The sequence below is a fragment of the Leptopilina boulardi genome, unplaced genomic scaffold (genome assembly GCF_019393585.1).
Source record: "Leptopilina boulardi isolate dan_hultmark-lab unplaced genomic scaffold, ZJU_Lbou_2.1 LbouV2_303, whole genome shotgun sequence".
In the NCBI taxonomy this organism is placed as follows: Eukaryota; Metazoa; Arthropoda; class Insecta; order Hymenoptera; family Figitidae; genus Leptopilina; species Leptopilina boulardi.
Window position 1 is genome coordinate 571288 of NW_026137867.1, and position 15617 is coordinate 586904.

The 15617-nt window shown below is 25.9% G+C and overlaps 1 protein-coding gene across 4 annotated transcripts in view; it reads left to right on the forward strand.

Annotated features, from left to right (window-relative positions):
* The window catches only part of LOC127282983 (metabotropic glutamate receptor 7-like), a 248951-nt gene that overhangs the window by 122647 nt on the left and 110687 nt on the right, over nucleotides 1-15617 (forward strand). For all 4 annotated transcript variants that reach the window (XM_051307602.1, XM_051307605.1, XM_051307604.1 and 1 more), the window contains 2 exons: nucleotides 9059-9271; nucleotides 11091-11306. In XM_051307602.1, coding sequence (XP_051163559.1) covers nucleotides 9116-9271; nucleotides 11091-11306 — 372 coding nt within the window. In that variant the 5' untranslated portion in view covers nucleotides 9059-9115. The remainder of the gene's footprint in view (nucleotides 1-9058; nucleotides 9272-11090; nucleotides 11307-15617) is intronic.

The window sequence follows — 15617 nt, forward strand, 5'->3', positions numbered from 1 at the left end:
TTACTGAATTTTTGCTAAACTTACTATTATTTATTATGAGAAATCAATCACATAAAACGTTTGTCCGATAAATTTTGATATATTATTATTATTAATGTGAAAGATGTGGCATCGATATATAATGGTTTTGAATGGTGAAACAGTTGGAATTGATCGGACTAGATTTGCCATTTGAATCACTTGCCAAAACATTATAACTGAGGTCCATAGTGGATATCTCCCCCTATCAGAGGCTCATCGGACATCCATAAATGCATTCTCTGCACGTACTTGTTATGTACTAGGTCCCGGGGTTTTGTGCTTCATGCTCGGTCAGGGATTAGAAGGAAAGATTTCCGTTTTCTGATTTAGAGACGGATTTACCTCAACTTTTCGTATCAAAGCGAATATTTACTTTTTACTCTTTCACTAAAAGTCAGAACTCTATTTTCCCCGAATCCCCCCCCCCCTCTCTCTCTCTCTCTCCCTTTACCCTTTATGCATTTTCTATACGAGAGAGCATTGCAAACACGAAAATATCATTTTCTCCTTTGCAGTAACATTTACACTTGTATATAAAATTCTACGGTCGAAATTTTCTTATATATTTGTTTTTGCGCGCCTTGTAAAACTTCTTCGATGCAAATAAAAACGGTAATAATAATAATAATGATAATAATAATAATAATAATAATAATAATAATAATAATAATAATAATAATAATAATAATTCGTTGATGATTTTTTATATGTGCCAGGAAACGGAAATGGGCGTAAAGAAAACAGTAAAATAAAATAGGAACAAAAAGTATGACTTAGATTCTAAAAAAAAAATTTAGTCAATTTTATTGTTTGATTTTCTTAATATTAATAGTAATTTGTCTGACGAAACAATTTTGTTCTACTTAAAAAGAATTTTTCTGACGAAAACGGTTCTTTCTACTGAAAAATTACTTGTCTGACTAAACAACTTCGTACTACTTAAAAGTAATTTTTCTGACGAAAACAGTTTTTTCTACTGTCTGACTAAACAATTTTATTCTACTTAAAACTAACTCATCTGACAAAAACCGTATTTTTCTCCTTAAAACTAACATTCTGGACAACAAATTTGTACTCTTCTGAAAAATTACTGGTCTGACTAAAAAGTTTTTTTTCTACTGAAAAGTACTTTGACAAAAATAATTTTCTACTTAAAAGTGCTTATTGTCTGACAAAAACAATTTTCTTCTACTTAAAAGTGATTTCTCTGACAAATAAAAATTTTCTTCTACTTAAAAGTAACAAAAAAAAAAAAAAAAAATTATTGATCTATTGAAAAGATACTGACTAATAATTTTTGTTCTACTTAAACTGTTTGTTGTCTGACAAAAAAAAAAGTTTTCTTCTACTTGAAATAAACTGCAAATTTACTTTTAGAATGAATTCTTAAAAAAAGTATTTTTATTCTATTTGAATAAAGTTTCATTTTTATTTTGCGCATTTGCACCAAAAATTACAAAATAAATTTTTTTCTCTCTCGCTCTCATGATTGAGAGTTGCAGGTCGAATGAAAATTGAAAAAGTACCGACTTTTTCCAAATCGATGATAGTGGAAGAGAGAAGAAGAGGTAGATCTAACTTTTTATTTACTGCTCTCAATCACTATATACCCGTACGTCTATTCCCAATGTAATCTTTGGAAAAAAAGTTAAACAATTGCAGTGAGTAAAGTAGAACTTTGCAATTTTTAGTCTCAGGAGAATTTCAAAGAAAAACTGTTTTACAAATATGTATATTTTTCACATATTGAGACAAAAATAAAAATTTTCAAGTGTTTTCTATTATTGTGAAAATTACATTTTTAGAAAAGAAGATTTGAAATAATTTTTCTTTAAGAGATTAAATTAGAGTTTTATTATTAATTTATTAATATCTTGTTTTCTATTTCATTGAGAAATATAGTTTTTAATTTATAAGGAGAATAAATAAAATAAATATAATTGAAAATATTTTATAGGCCATCTCTTAAATGGTATAAAACAACAAACTTTAATTAAAGTATCAGATTTCAAAGAAGATTTTATAGCGAGAAGTCAAACGAATCTTTTCGTTAGATAACACGTGAAAAGTATCGATTCCCTATTTCACTCTCTTCCTGTTTCTCTCTCTCTCTCTCTCTCTCGCTGCCTCTTTTTTATACAGATTCGTTACGTTAGAGCAAGGTAAAGGCAGGCAAAGCGCACTATTTTTCTGAAAATCGCTCTTTTACTGCCAAATTGTTTTCTTCGATTTTGGTAAATCGCTTCAAATCAGCACTGTGACCTTTTTGTTTGGCAGTATCGTAATTACTTTTATATGTTATTTCGTTGGAAAAAGGTTTTTCGTTTCACAAAAAAAGTGTTAAAACTTGAAATTCGATTCTATAATGGAAGTAAAGAAAAATGCATGACATTTTTTTTTTTATTGGAAAATAACAATTTTATGGAAAATTTCTTTTTTACTTTTTCTTGAAAATTACTTACTAAAGAAATTTGTATAGAATTTCTCTTTTTTTCGGTATAAAACTTAATTTTTTAAACAAAAATTTATACATTAAATTTTATTCCTAAGAAACAAAAAATTAGTCGTAAGAAATAAATTATATTTCGTAAAAAAAATGATATATCAAATAATTTTCTACTACTTGAAAATTAATTGTTTGGCTCAACAAATTTGACATAAAAATTATTTGTCTAGCAAAATAATTATGTTTCTACTTAAAAATGAATTGTCTGACTAACAAATTTTTTTCTACTTAAAAATAATTTTGTCTGACTAAACGAGTTTGTTCTACTTAAATTATATATCTAACTAAAAAAATTAATTTAAAAAATTGTCTTACTGAAAATTTTTTTACTAATTGAAAGTTACTTGTCTGACTATACAATTTTTTTTAACTTAAAAATAATTTGTCTTTTAAAAGAAATTTCCTTTAACTCGAAAGTTACTTTTCCGACGACTAAACAATTAATATCTACTTGAAAAAAATTAAATTTTTTATTTTCCCATTTGTTATTGTTTGAAATATACAAACGTATTTAAATTCAATTCGATACCTCAATAATCACCGTCCTCTATTTTATATTATTCTTTCATTGTAAAATTCACCATGTCGAATGAAATCACCGATTTCCTATTAACGTACCAGGGATTTACTATTTGATTTCGAGCATTTTACTTCTCGAGTTCCCTAAACTCGATTTCTACTCTCAATTGTATTTCGATGACGATTCCATTTGACGAAATTACTATTTGTAAGTTGACTTCTAGAGTGTATTGAAACTTAAAATTGAAAATAATCCCTCAACATTATTAGTGAACAATATATTTTTTTGGTATCTTTTGAAAAAATTCACCTCGGAAAAACGATTTTCTTTGTCAGTATTAATTTTTTTTTGTCAGTATTACTTTTTTTGTGGGTAATAAATCTTTTTTGTCAGTTTGTGTGTATGCGTTTTTTTGTAAAAAGGTGGATGCAGCAATTTTTACGCATTATATTTACGCATTTAATGTTTTTATAAGAAATATGATGGTAAAAAAAAAAAACCCCGACACCGTATGGAATGCATATTCGCTTTAATCTTCCCTTTTGCGAAACAAGCAAAACGTAAATGCCTTTCACAGAGAGTAGTAGACTTTCTCTCTCTCTCTTTCTCTCTCAGAGAAATATTAAAACTCGCACGAAACTTGGTGCTTTTTCACATTAAAGAAAACCTACATTTCAAAATGTATATATATATATACATTCCTGAAATTTACAAGCAAGTAAAACATTGAGAATTATTATATATGTAGTATTTTTCTTCTTTTACATTTCTTTTTTTTTTCATTAAAAATTCTCTTTAAATATATGTTAAATGTATACTTTTCAAAATAAGAACATTTTTCTTCTAATTGTCATTGAAAGAAAAAAAATTAAATGAAATAATATTTACAAAATATAAAAAATTATGAAATTATCAAAGATTTATACATCCAGAGAAAAGATATATATTTTTCTCAAAGTCAAATAAATATTTATCTGTTTATTTATTTGTTGAAAATAAATTTTTACTTTTTGCAAATAAATATCCCAATGGGAAAAATACCATTGGCGTATTAATGTCCCAATAATGGGAGCCAGGGATGCCAATATAATTTCAATAATGGCACCCAATAATGGACCATTATTGGTAAAGTCATGGGCTGTCCACGCCGATGCCAATGATTGGCAACCAATAAATAGCCAATATTAAAAATTTTAATAATAATTTAAAAAATCAATAATTAAAAAAAATGTATTATTTATTACTAATAGTTATTATTATTATTTTTTTAATAATTAAATTAAAATACAAAAATGGTCATCAAAGTATTAGTGAAACCATTTCTTCCAAAAAAGAATTTGTCTCAAATCAAATAAATAGGAGAGACATAGGCTTATATACCAATCTAATGGCACCTCAACTGTGAGAAACAGTTTTGATGTTCGCCCTCCCTGTGGCGTTGAACGAACTAAAGTCCAGAGCTGAGCCGCCATCAGCGCAGTGCGGGAACATTTGAAAAATTTAATTTTATTAGATATTTTATTTTATTTTAAATCTGATAAATAATTAATGTCATAAATAATTATTAATAACATAATGTCATACATAATAATTCGTTAATTATAAAATAAAATATTTATAATAAAATCAAATTTTTCAAATGTTCCCGCGCTGCGCTGATGGCACAGCTCTGGACTTTAGTTCGTTCAACGCCACAGGGAGGGCGAAAATCATAACTGTTTCTCACAGTTGACGTGCCATTAGATTGGTATATAAGCAGTGATCGAAAATTTTTTTCTTGTCGAATTTTTATTCTGCCCGATGTCTCTCCCATGACTTTACCAATAATGGTCCATTATTGGATGCCAATGGTTGTTTCATTGGCACCCATCATTGGGCCAATTAATACGCCAATGGTTACTTGTGGCAGTTTCCTATTGGGTATTTATTTGATTTAAATGAAAATTGTATTTATATCAAAGAAATTTTTTAATTACGTTAAATGAATGGACTGAAATAAATATATGTTTATTTAACTCAAATTTATTATATTTGATTCAAATAAAAAATTTCTCTGGATGAAGTTGTAAAATTATTGTAAAAGAATTGGTGTTTTATTTCTGTTTGTATTGAAAAAAAAATTTGTTTTTTCACTGTTTTTATTGTTTTTATTTATATCAATTGTTTTATATTCACTAAATACATTAGCATCTTCAGACTATTGATAATAATTATATTAAACACTTGTGATTAGTGGGTGATATTACGACGTCATACGCTAACGTTGATGGTCTCGTTATGGGGTTCGGGTGATGGGATGTTAATCTGTGATGAGTACATACAGACCATGGTAATCAATTTTCAAATCAATTGCGTTAGTAGTTGTCAAGTGCACGATAATTAGCGAATTAAAGATTTTGTCATAAACACTCTCTCAATAGTGTATAATTTTTATTTATTTTTTTCCACCAAAAAAAAAATTCCTCCTTTATTCAAAAATAGGCGCTCAATTTAATTTTATGTTAATAATTGTTTTTTTTTCAAATTTAGAAGCAAAAATTTTTATTGCTAAGTTTTTTTTAAAAAAATAGATATATTTTTTACAATTATGGGAGGTATTTTTTTGGGGTATTCTTTTTTTTATTCCTTTTACTATATGAACCTTTGGAAATTCAGTTGCATGAAATGTAGATTTGTCAAGAGATTGCATTGCTAAAAAATGCATTTTCTACATTGCACGATTGTGGGTAATATTTTGAACGAGGTGTAAAATCTGCCTCTTTAACTTCATCCTTTCATAACGTATATAACGTACTCCATAGCGCATATCTTGACGTAAATTCTTTTCAAGTCATTGCCAAGCCTTTTCCTCTTCTACTCTTTCCTCGTTCCCTTTTTTAACACCCGAGTCTCAATTACAGTCGACTACTTTCCTTTCATGCAATAGTTAACAGTTTTACCTGGGCCCGCCATCGTTATATACTTTTACGTATTTTTTTTTTTTTTTGTGCAACTGTCGTCGTTCTCATTTTGTTAAAAAAAAAAATGCTTCGGAAACGGAATCCGTCTAAATTGTGCGAGCCGACTAAATCACCCTTTGAATTTTTTTTTTGATATATATGATCTCGGTTAGAATTTTTCCTCTACTATGACAAAATAAGTGACACTTTTCACAAAAACGAAGGCTTCAATCAAACGACGAGAATAGAAGATTTTTTTTTTTTTTGCGAAAATATGCAATTCTATATTGTACGACTGTAGCCGAATTTTTCTGCATTAGTTATTATTTTCTGATAGAGCAATTTTGTTCTACTAACTTGTCTGACTAAACATTTTCGTTTTACTTAAAAGTTGTTTGGAAAATGTTAATCTATTTAAAATAATATATAGTTATATGTCTGACAAAATATTTTTGCACTAGTTAAAAGTAATTTGTCTGAGAAAAATTTTGTTCCACTTAATAGTTACTTGTCTAACTAAACAAGTTCATACTACTTAAAAGTAATTTGCCTGACTAAGCAATTTTGTTCTACTTAAAACTTAATTACCTAAATAAATAATTTTGTTTAACTTAAAAACCACTTGGTTGACTCTAGAATTTTGTTCTACTTGAAAGTTACTTGTCTGACTATACAATTTTGTTCTACTTAAAAGTTACTTGTCTGACTAAACGAGTTTATTCTACTGAAATTATTTGTCTAACAATATAATTTTTTTTCTACTTCAAAACGACATGTCTGATTATATAATTGTTTTCTATTTAAAAGTTACTTGTCTGACCAAACGAGTTTGTTCTACTTAATACTTGTCTGACTATACAATTTTGTTCTACTTAAAAGTTACTTGTCTGACTAAACGAGTTTATTCTACTGAAATTATTAGTCTAACAATATAATTTTTTTCTACTTCAAAACGACATGTCTGACTATATAATTGTTTTCTATTTAAAAGTTACTTGTCTGACCAAACGAGTTTGTTCTACTTAATACTTGTCTGACTATACAATTTTGTTTCCACGTACAGCATACTTGTCTGACAAAATAATTCTATTCCACTTAAAAATGACATGAATTGAATTTTATTTTCACATAATGTTTCAGAATATATAATAAATTTATTAACAAAAATGAACGATACAATTTTTTAGCATTAAATACCTGTGTTCTTTTGATAAGCCTAATCATATAATTGACAAAAATTTTCTTATTCAAAGAAACTTTTTCTAACAAGGAGATAATAATTTTTGATCATTTGAAATTTTTCCTAGTGAGGTTACGAGGGTTATAAAGTCAAACTGCTATCGTTGATCGTAAAAGTTCGCTTTCTTTATTACTTATGTTGAGTAGTAAACTGGGATCTTCCGATTTACGAGGACATACACGACAGCAGTTTTCCAGTTTCGTTATGTATAGAATAATAAAACTTCTCACTTTTCTGAATCACAATTTCACAATTCGGAATATGGATTTCATATTTAAACAGAACATTGAAGGTAGTGGATAGTAAAAATATATACATATACAGATGAAGATTGTGGAGAATAAAATGCATATTGAGAATTGTCTGCGGTTAATATACCAAGTCTTATAAAAGATGTACGACTATTTTTCAAAACATAAAAATTATATTATTAGAGTCTCTGGAGAGAGCATAACAAATTTTTCCACATTAAAAATTATATTTGCCGAATGTGATAAATTATTTCGGTAATTATTATAATTATTATAATGATAATTAAAATTAACATTATTTCAAATTAAATTTAATTTGTCATGACAAAAAAGGTGTTTTTCTATTTGAAAAATTTAATTGTCTGACGAAAACTATTTTCCTCTACTTAAAAATAATTTGTCTGACGAAACCTGCTTTGTTCCACTTAAAGATGACGTGTGTGACTAAATTATTTTTTACTACTTGGAAGTTACTTGTTTGGTTTCACAATTTTTCTACTGAACAATTACATGTCTGACTAAACAAGTTTGTTCTACTTAAAAGTAATTTGTCTGACGAAAACTGTTTTTTCTATCGAAAAGTTACTTGTCTGACTAAACAAGTTTGTACTACTTAATAGTACTTTATCTGACTAAGCATTTTTGTTCTACTTAAAAGAAACTTGTCTGACGAAAACTGTTGGTTCTACCTAAAAGTAATTTGACGAAGGAATTTTGTTATACTGAGAAATGTTTTTGTCTGACGAAAACTTTATTTTCTACTGAAACGTTATTTGTCTCATTAACCTGTTTTGTACTACTTAAAAATGACATTTATGACCAATTTCTACTCTTCTGGAAAGTTACTTGTCTGACTAAACAATTTTTTTCTACTAAAAAGTTACTTGTTCGACTAAACAAGTTGATTCTTCTTGAAAGTAATTAGTCTGACTAAACAATTTTGTTCTACTTATAAATTATTTGTTTGTTTCTACAATTTTCTTCTACTGAAAAGCTACTTGTCTGACAAAAAACTGTTTTATACTACTTAAAAATTATTTGTTTATCAAAAAATTGTTTACTCCACTAAAAAATGTTTCCTGTCTGACCAAAAATTTTTATACTACTTAAAACTAAAATTTTCACTAATATTTATTAAAAGTGTAAAATTGAATTCTACGTTATGTCAGATATCAACATGTCTGACGAAAATCATTTTCTTTTACTTAAAAAGAAAATACTTAACTGAATCTCCTACTTGAAACCATATTTATCTTTTGTCTGACCTAACAGATTTTTCCCTACTTAAAAAATGACATTTGTCTGACATAACAAGTTTCCTCTACTTGAATATATTATACTTTGTCTTGCTCGGCAACTTTTTTTTTCCTACTTGAGAAAGTCAATTTACCTGACACTACAAAAATCCCATATATACTCAAATGTAAATATTGTCCGTCACTTGAATTTATTGTAGATTATTATATTTTGTTATTAATAAAAAAAATTATATTATTTTTAATTATATATATATATATATATATGCTTATTTGCTAAGAAAAGGGAAATAATTAAAAATTGTTTTTTCTTTTTTGTTTTCAGCGGGGTCCCGGTGGTTGGTCATCGGGATCCTTGGTTTCCGTCCGTTAAGTGCTCAAAATGAGCCTACAGAGGATTCTACCGATGTGGTGCTTCCTCGTACTCGTGGAGTGCTCCCAATTACATAGAAACAATAGCGATGAAGATGGTTCTAAATTAATTCGAATCGTTGGCGATGTTATTTTTGGAGGAATTTTTCCAATGCACGAACATCAGGTTTGTTTTTCTTTCATCTATATTTTATTGATAATTTTTAATATATATATATTTTTTTTTAATCTATTTTTTTTATAAATCTAAAATTTTTTTTAAATTTAATTTTTTTATAAATCGATTAAAAAAAATAAATTAAATAAAAAAAAAAATACAAAAAATGTTCCATTTTAATTTTACATAAAAAAAAACTTTAATGAACGCGAAGAAGAGTAATGATAATACCATGACAGTTGTTTCTCCTTGGGATTATTTTTTTGAATTATCTATTAGCTTGACATAGAACTAAAGTATTTTTTTTTTTTTTTTACTGTCAAGGTAGTAAAATTGCCTGTCAGCAGAAACGTGTGTTTTAATTAAAAACTTTCCTTTCCATCGAATATAGTGAACGTGAGGGGAATGTGTGAGGCGTTCACTAGTTTTAACGCTGAAGCAGGGAAAGGGAGTTTCTGGATAGTAGTAGTTTATATATATATATATATATATCACAGAGTAGAAGCGCATGAGGAGTAAACGTATCTCGACATAGCAAACATTAAAATCGTCTAGCTATCGCGTTGTCACAAAATTTATGAGTATGTTTGCCACAATGTATATATATATATATAACTTTAAAGCATTCAACTTGGTTTACTGGTGAGTCAAAAGTGGTTACTTCCCTGTCCACTGAACTTCAAGTTGAAGGAAACTTTCCAATGACTTTTCAACCGAAATATTTTGACACACCTTTATGAAAGAGAAAATCGAATTCTAATTTCGTTTTTACTTATTTTTTTTTCGTTTCTATTTTAGTTTTTTCTACTATTTAAATAAAACTTCAATCAATATTGTAGAAATTAAATTTTAAATTCTTAAAAATAATAATAAAGAAATAAAATAAAAATAAATTTGAACTTTTTAATAAAAAAAAAAATTTGAATTTTGTAGATTAAATCTTCAGAAAAGAAAATTTATTCACATTTTTTTTTTAACGGAAATTAATAATTTTTTTATAAGTTAAAAATTCATAAGTTCTATATTAAATTATGAATAAATTTTTTTTTATGTAAAGTGAAAAATATAAATATTAAAATTTAATAATCTTATGTTAGATATTTTTATTAGAATTTTTTTTTTCAAACAGCCTGAAGAGTATATTAACGTTGGTATGGGTGTTGAAATATTTTTCTTTTGAAGTTTTTTTTTTTTTTTTGGTAATTTTTTATATTAAAAAAGGGAAAATTCTTTTAAAATTAAATACTAAACTATATAGTAATGAGGCGGGAATTCTTAAGTAAGATACTTATTCGAAAAGAAATTAACAATTTAAATAATCAAGAACTAAGGAAATCGTGAATTTAAGCTTTTAAAGTATAAGAAACTTTTAATAATGAAACGCCTTTTAAGAATAAAATACTTGTAAAGTGTCATTAAAAGTGAAATCTTCGTTTCTTAGAAACTCCATTTAATTTTATTCTCAACGACAATAATGTTGAAAACTATTGGAATAATAAATTATATATATAAAAATTTGTTAATTAAGAAATGGAAATTTTTTTATAATTTAATAAAAAAAAATAATAGTATAAAGTGAAATAAACCCCCTCATAATGTAAAAAAATAAAGAATGAAAAAAAATAAAACATAAAATAAAAATGCGAATGAAAATATTTATAAATTAGTGAAAAAAGAAAAAAAAAATGATTAATAAATTATTATACAGAAAGGGAAATTGGTATTAGTGGAATTTGATAAAGAAGTAATTTAATTACATCAATGAGGAAATTAGGAAAGTTTTAGTTGAATCTATATTGACAGATAAATTTTTTTTCTTTTTTTTCAGGTTACCAATGTGAATGTAGAATCACCATGCGGTGCTGTGAAAGAGGAAAAGGGTGTTCAACGATTGGAAGCAATGTTGTATGCGTTGGACCTAATTAACAGTGACAACGAACTTCTCCCAAATACCACCCTGGGTGCCTTGATCCTGGATTCTTGCAGTAGTGACACACATGCTCTCGACCAAAGCATGGAATTCGTCAGATCTTACATGAATCAAGTAAGTGCTTTTAATACCAAAAATTAATAATATTATTAAATTTAATTAATTTATTCAAAATTATTATCATTATTATTATCATCATTATTATTATAAACAAATTGATTATTATTTTACAATATTCATTAATACAATAGACAAAACTAATTTTCAATAATTGAAAACATATAAATTTTAATAATAAAAATTGTTTTCCGTATTAATTAATTTTTATAAAACAGAATTTATACAAAGAACAATTTTTTAATTTAAAATCCTTTCATTGAAACATGTAAAATTTGCTGGCAGCTAATCAGAAAAATACAATTTTTTTTTGAATAATTTGAAGAAAAAAAAATTTAACAAAAATTTTTGCTTTATGATAATAATTTTTTTCCATACTCGCGCGTTGATTTTTCAAATATTTTCTGACATTCGTTGAATCTAAACAGAGGAACTCTGTGTGTACCATTAATTTTTTTTAATGAGATGAAATTTACGTGATTTCTCTAAAAAGGTGTGTGTGCGCAAGTTTAACGCATATATATGTATAAATGTTTCGCAATAACGTTACAGTTTTTAATTAAAAAAAAATTCTTTTTTTAAAAAAGTAAACGTTACAATTAATTTCAAGCTATTTATAAATAACAGACATTTCTCTTTTTTTCAATTATTCTCATTACTTTAGTGTTGCGTAAAAAAAAAAAAAAATTTGTTTTCATTTAGAAAAAAAATTGTGAAATAATATTTTTAAATTCTCTATAAAGTTATTTGATTATAATTTCATATTATTTTGTATTTCACCATCGTTTGAAATTTTTAATTATAAAATTATTTGCGAATTATAAATTATTAATTTAATGTTCTTAATTCTTGTTTATTTAGTATTATTGAATTTGTTAGGAGAAACAATATTATTCTAAAGAAAAAAAAAACTGATAATTTATCACACAATGAGAAAATATTAAAATCATTTTTTGATGAAAAATCTTTTGTTCATTTGCTTTTGCTTCGATTCTTTTGTAAAATAACCGAAAGTGGTCTCGCATATTCTATATATTTTTATAAAAATTGATGTTCGAGTTTTCTTATATCGAAAGCATTTCAAATTTGACAATAACGATAATACAAGTCACTAGAAGATAGAGTCTCGTTTATCTTCCTTGGCATGTAAATAGCTGTGTGTATGAAAAATTGCAAGAATGTAGGTCTCTGGAGATTACTTTTTCTCATAAACTACACATTTATTTCATGTGTACGCTTACGAGAGTAAAAAGAAAAGAAAACATTAAAAAGCTTTAAATACTTTTTTTCGAACTTTCATTCAAAGTGGCAGATTTTCATTTCGTTTCGAAAAAAAAAAAAAAAAAAAATCTCCCTAATGGCAATTATATATTACTATTTCACTCCTTGTGAAATTCGAATTGATTTTAAAATAAATTTAAATATTTCACAATGATTCGTAATTTTATATTTATAATAGAATTTATCAATTTCCGATATTTGTCATTGAATTTGAATGATTGGAAATATTTCATTCTGTGATTGAATATTAATTAAAATGTTTGATATAAAAAATAAATCAATTTATATTTCTTTTGAATAAATTGAATAATAAATATAGTTATTAACATAAATCAATAAATATTTCTGAAAAATTGAACATAATTTTAGTAACTTTTTATTTATTTCAGTAATTTTTCGTTTAAAAAAAAAAAAAAAAAACAATAATTTTATATTTGATTAACAATTTTCGCTTGAGACTTAAAAAACATATTCTGACACAATATTCCATTTTAGAGGTAATATTAAAGTAAATATTGATTATTAATATTGTAAATATTATTATAAAATGAATCAGAATTTTCAGTTCAATGTTTTCATTACCTATATTAATATTTTTGTATTTAGATTTATTACATTGAATAATATATATATATATATATATATATATATATATATATAAATGCGTATAATTAAAATTTCTATACAAATATTTATGTGAAATTTTGATTCATATTAAAAAATTTGTATTAATTAACATTTTTTAATTAGAGAAATAAATGCGGTTTTTAACGTAACATTAATGTAGATTTTTTTGTTTGTTTTAAAATTATTTTCAAATAAGAGAAAAATTTTAATTCAACCTCGTTTTGAAAAATGGATGAAAATCCGGGAAATCATCTTTAAATTAGGAGAAACGAAATTCAGTGCGATTATAATTCACTTAGAAAATTAATTTTTTTTTTTTGTTATACTCGTTTGTTATAGTTTCATTTTGTAATTTACATTTTATCGTGTAGAAACTTTGTGGCTTTATTAAATTCTTAAATAGTTTTACTGTATATAGCGAAAGATTTAAGAATTTCAGCCATTTAAAGTAACGAGATTTTCGTTTCGTGAAAATTAGTACAATGAGAATGGTATATATACATATATATATATATACAATCTTGCAAGGTTTGTAATTAAGTCTTACACTTAACATCACTTGCAACACTTCAAAAATTCCCGCGAATATCCGTTAAACGTCTGGTAATTTACTTTTTAGCAGAGGGTGAAAAAAAATGCTTTTCTTTTTCTCTCTCTCTCTCTTTCATCGTAAACACGCTGTATAAACGAGAATATTCAATCGCTACCTGTAGAGTAAAATGGTAGTTCAGGCTAAAGATTCGATTAAATTTAAGTGTAGTATTAAATGGGTTGTTCGAAGCTGGTCGATGGTACATAAAAGAAATTCACTTTAATGCTTCCTCGCATGAAGCATTGAGCCTCTAACAACACATTTTTATTTTATGAGTCTCGAAGAATATAAAAGAGACAATGTGATTTGTTTTAAAAAAGATTTCTTTTTTAAATCCCTCGTCCCAAATATGAAAAGTAGGGCTTTTTTTCATTTGCTATTATTTTAATTATAATTAATACACTGAAAAAAATCGCTTTATTCAAATACTTAGTTACTTTTTAGCCAAATAAAATTTATTTAAACCAAACAAAATTTATTTGACATAAATATTTATTTGCTTCCGAGATAAATATATAATTTCTCTGTGTAATTTTTTTTTTAAATAATGTTTTTAAAAAATAAAATGATTTGTTTTTTTTTGTATTCAATGAATCAATTTTGATATGTAACATTTTCCAGGATCAGTCGAAATTGGTTAGGATATTTTGAGAAATATGATATCGATGACATTAATAATATTAGAAACGTTTAGAAGCGGTGACAGTCACTCTCTCTTCATTATCGATGGAAACGACAGGAGGTTGATACAAAATCGATAGAACGTATATCATTACTTATTCTCTTGGCGTCACACTCTCTTTGGAACGTGCATCTCTTAATCTTCCGCGAATATAAAATGTTCCGAAAAATATTAGTCTAAAGTTTGTGACAAGAATTTCAAATTTCTTTTTTTTTTTTTAAAGATAAAGAAGAATTCAAAATAATATTTATCGCAAAAATCTTTAATAACTAAATTATTAATTTTTAAACAAACAAAATTTGGTTGTTTCAAACAAATTTTTTTTTTTTTTTTTTTTTTTTGAGTGTAGAAATTTTAATCAGGCAAAACTTTGCAAATCTTAAAATAGTAATATTTTTAGTCTAAAAAATTTTGTATTTAAATTTACTTTATTTAGTAGAAAAAAAAGACAAAACTTTTAAAGGAATTATTTTTATTATTGAAAAATGTTATAAATTGTAATATTCGAATTTATATATCATAAAAGTCAAAGAAAAATATAACTCTCCGTAAACTTTTTGAAGAATATTTCCTCAACTCTCGTTCAACTTACAACACACATCAAAAAGTAAATTATGTTCGGAATTTCTTGCTGAATTGCAGAATTTTAAAGCATAGTATAATTTCCACACAAACAGCAGACACGCGTGGTCAAAAAAAAAGAGAGAGAGAGAGAGAGAGAGAGAGAGAGAGAGAGAGAGAGAGAGAGAGAGAGAGAGAGAGAGAGAGAGAGAGAGAGAGAGAGAGAGAGAGAGAGAGAGAGAGAGAGAGAGAGAGAGAGAGAGAGAGAGAGAGAGAGAGAGAGAGAGAAATAGAAAGAAAGAGAGAGTACTAAGGAAGTAAAAAGCTGTATTTCAAAAGTAGTTTTTCTTAAAATTCAATTCATTTTACAATACTCTGTGATTCAGTGGACAAAACTTTCTGTAAAAAGAAGAAAATTTATTTTTGTTGTCCCACATAAAGAAAACCAAAATTACTGATGAAATTTAAAATTTCTTAACGGAATTATTCTTAACATTTAAAAAAAAATTTATTTTTCTTTGCACCGAATTTCTTTTAATGCGAAAATAATTTCTTTATCTCTCTT